Here is a 2,500-nt window from a genome sequence, read left to right as displayed (position 1 = left end):
CTCTCTTTCAGCGTGCGTCACTGCCGAGCCCCCTTTGGTGCCCGGCAATGACGATTTGCAATGCCTGGAGATGGCATAGGAAAGGAGCGGTGTACAACAAGAAACCAGAGTGAAAACTGAGTACTCTCTTTCAGCGTGCGTCACTGCCGAGCCCCCTTTGGTGCCCGGCAATGACGATTTGCAATGCCTGGAGATGGCATAGGAAAGGAGCGGTGTACAACTAACAAGAAAGCAAGAAAACAAACAACCAGAGTGAAAACTGAGTACTCCCTTTCAGCGTGCGTCATTGCCGAGCCCCCTTCAGTGCCCGGCAATGACGATTTGCAGTGCCTGGAGATGGCATAGGAAAGGTGCAGTGTACAATGAGTGTGTCAAATGAAAGGGAGGAAAAGTCAGAAGACGAAGTGAACAATAAGTGAGAATGAGTGAACAAACAAACCCTGCCATCGGCCGTGAGCAGGATGGAGTCGCTCTTAATGTCACGATGTATTACTCCATGGCTGTGCAGATAGGCCAGAGCACGAAGTACAGCCAAGCACACGGCGGCAATCTGCTCCTCTGTCATCCTGCACGACACACGTGAACACCAGCAATGGTCAACACATGTTTCACCTTCACCACAAACACCACTAACCCATGTGCAACGCAGCCACTCCTCTTTTGCACCTTAACACTCCGAACTACCCTTCCTCCGTATTATCCAGCGAGATCCAATCATCGCCTCCAGAACCCCTGAAGTACCTGCGGTAGGTAGGCAAGACAGGATTTGTACTCGGACTCGTTGTCGACACGTCCTGGAGCTGGGCATGTGTCCGTATGAGAGCCAATTGTGTATTTCGGTTTAAATCACCCAAACTATCGAGGTAAGACGATTCCAGACACGCCTTCTTGGCAGACACGTGACGTCACAAAATGTGAGGCAGCAACATGAAGCATGAGGACCATAATGGCGTCATGGGAAAGGGACATCACTGCTGTTGTGACCAACATGATTTTATGGTAAATGGCGCTTTCATGAGTCAAAATATATAACGACAGCAATCTGTACAATCACTGCCATTCACACTTTGAAAATGTCTTATTTGAGGAAAAGTATTTTTTACACAAAGCAATATCATGAAATCTTTAATATAATTCACGTGTTACTCATCATAACAAAATGTAGCCTACTCTCATGTAGTTGAGATTATTTTGACTAGGGCATGCCCGTACTATATCTATATCTAAAATTATATCCCCCCCCTCTATTTACATGAAATGGTTTGGTCCAAAGCGAACGGCTTGCGAGTACGGTGACAATCCCCCCCCTCTATTTACATGAAATGGTTTGGTCCAAAGCGAACGGCTTCGGAGTTTGGTAAAGAAATCGCCATAGCGTGCCCAAACGCGCAGGAAAGCGAAAGAATCGCAAATTTAAGGAAATGCCCGTACTTCCGTAAGGAAGAGAAAAGAAATGAAAAGGAAAAACATTCCAAACCGCGAGGGAAAACAACACGGCACGTCGACACAACAACGTGTCCTGTGATTGGCCGTACGTCGCTGCCAGTAGCTGCCCCCAAAAAAAAGCTTTCACCGTCCGGCGACTGAATTTAAGGGGAAAAATAAAACGCTCTTCGCTTAAAACAACGCCCTTCGCTCTGACTGAATTGGGACAATGTTTTTATATTTTTAATTGAATTACTATCCGTAATGGCGCACGCTCTCACGGGAGCTCCGGAAGGTCGTATATCGCAGTTACGATGAATCGCAAATTAGTTTTTATTAGTTTTAAAACATAGTTTAATGCCAACATAGCGCCAACATAGTTTGCAAACGTGAAATAAATGAATACGCTCTCAAATGTGCCGTCCGAGGCAGAGTCTGTTCGCCACGTTCGGCACACGTGATAGCTCGCTGCTCTCTGATTGGTTGAATCGTTTTTTGGACATAGCTCGGTAACTGCTTGTCCGATTAATTTCAAACCTTGAAAAGGCACATCCTCGGGTCCCCAGCAATATACCTGGCAAGTTTCAAGTATATCGGACCGGTAGTTGTCGAGAAACAGCGGTCACAGACAAACATACATACAAACATACAAACATACAAACATACACACAGAGATTGCTGGAATTATAGATAGATGAAGGTGACGAGATGTGAAGCGGGACGACACAGCATGGCATGGACGACACATACACACACACACACACACACACACACACACACACACACACACACACACACACACACACACACACACACACATATATACACACACACATATGCACGCACACACACACACACACACACACACACACACACATGCACACACACACACACGCACACACACACACACACACACACACACATATATATATATGTATACTGAAACGCAAAAGAAACTTACCACCTTTGAAACCTTTAAATATCAACAATAACACTGCGTGTAGTAAATGTGTGAACTTATTTGTGGACAATAGTGTCCTCACTGTCAGACAAAACGGTCACGGATGGTCACTTG

General features: G+C 45.7%; 1 protein-coding gene across 3 annotated transcripts in view; it reads right to left on the bottom strand.

The window, feature by feature from the left end:
* The window catches only part of LOC137436848 (serine/threonine-protein kinase PAK 4), a 177,980-nt gene that overhangs the window by 21,831 nt on the left and 153,649 nt on the right, over nt 1-2,500 (bottom strand). For all 3 annotated transcript variants that reach the window (XM_078787143.1, XM_078787142.1, XM_078787144.1), the window contains exon 8: nt 440-566. In XM_078787143.1, the coding sequence (XP_078643269.1) occupies nt 440-566 (127 nt within the window). The remainder of the gene's footprint in view (nt 1-439; nt 567-2,500) is intronic.

This window comes from Myxine glutinosa, chromosome 11 (genome assembly GCF_964187855.1).
Source record: "Myxine glutinosa chromosome 11, kmMyxGlut1.1, whole genome shotgun sequence".
Lineage (NCBI taxonomy): Eukaryota > Metazoa > Chordata > Myxini > Myxiniformes > Myxinidae > Myxine > Myxine glutinosa.
The sequence above is the reverse complement of the archived record's forward strand: the minus strand, read 5'-3'. Positions and strand labels throughout refer to the sequence as shown.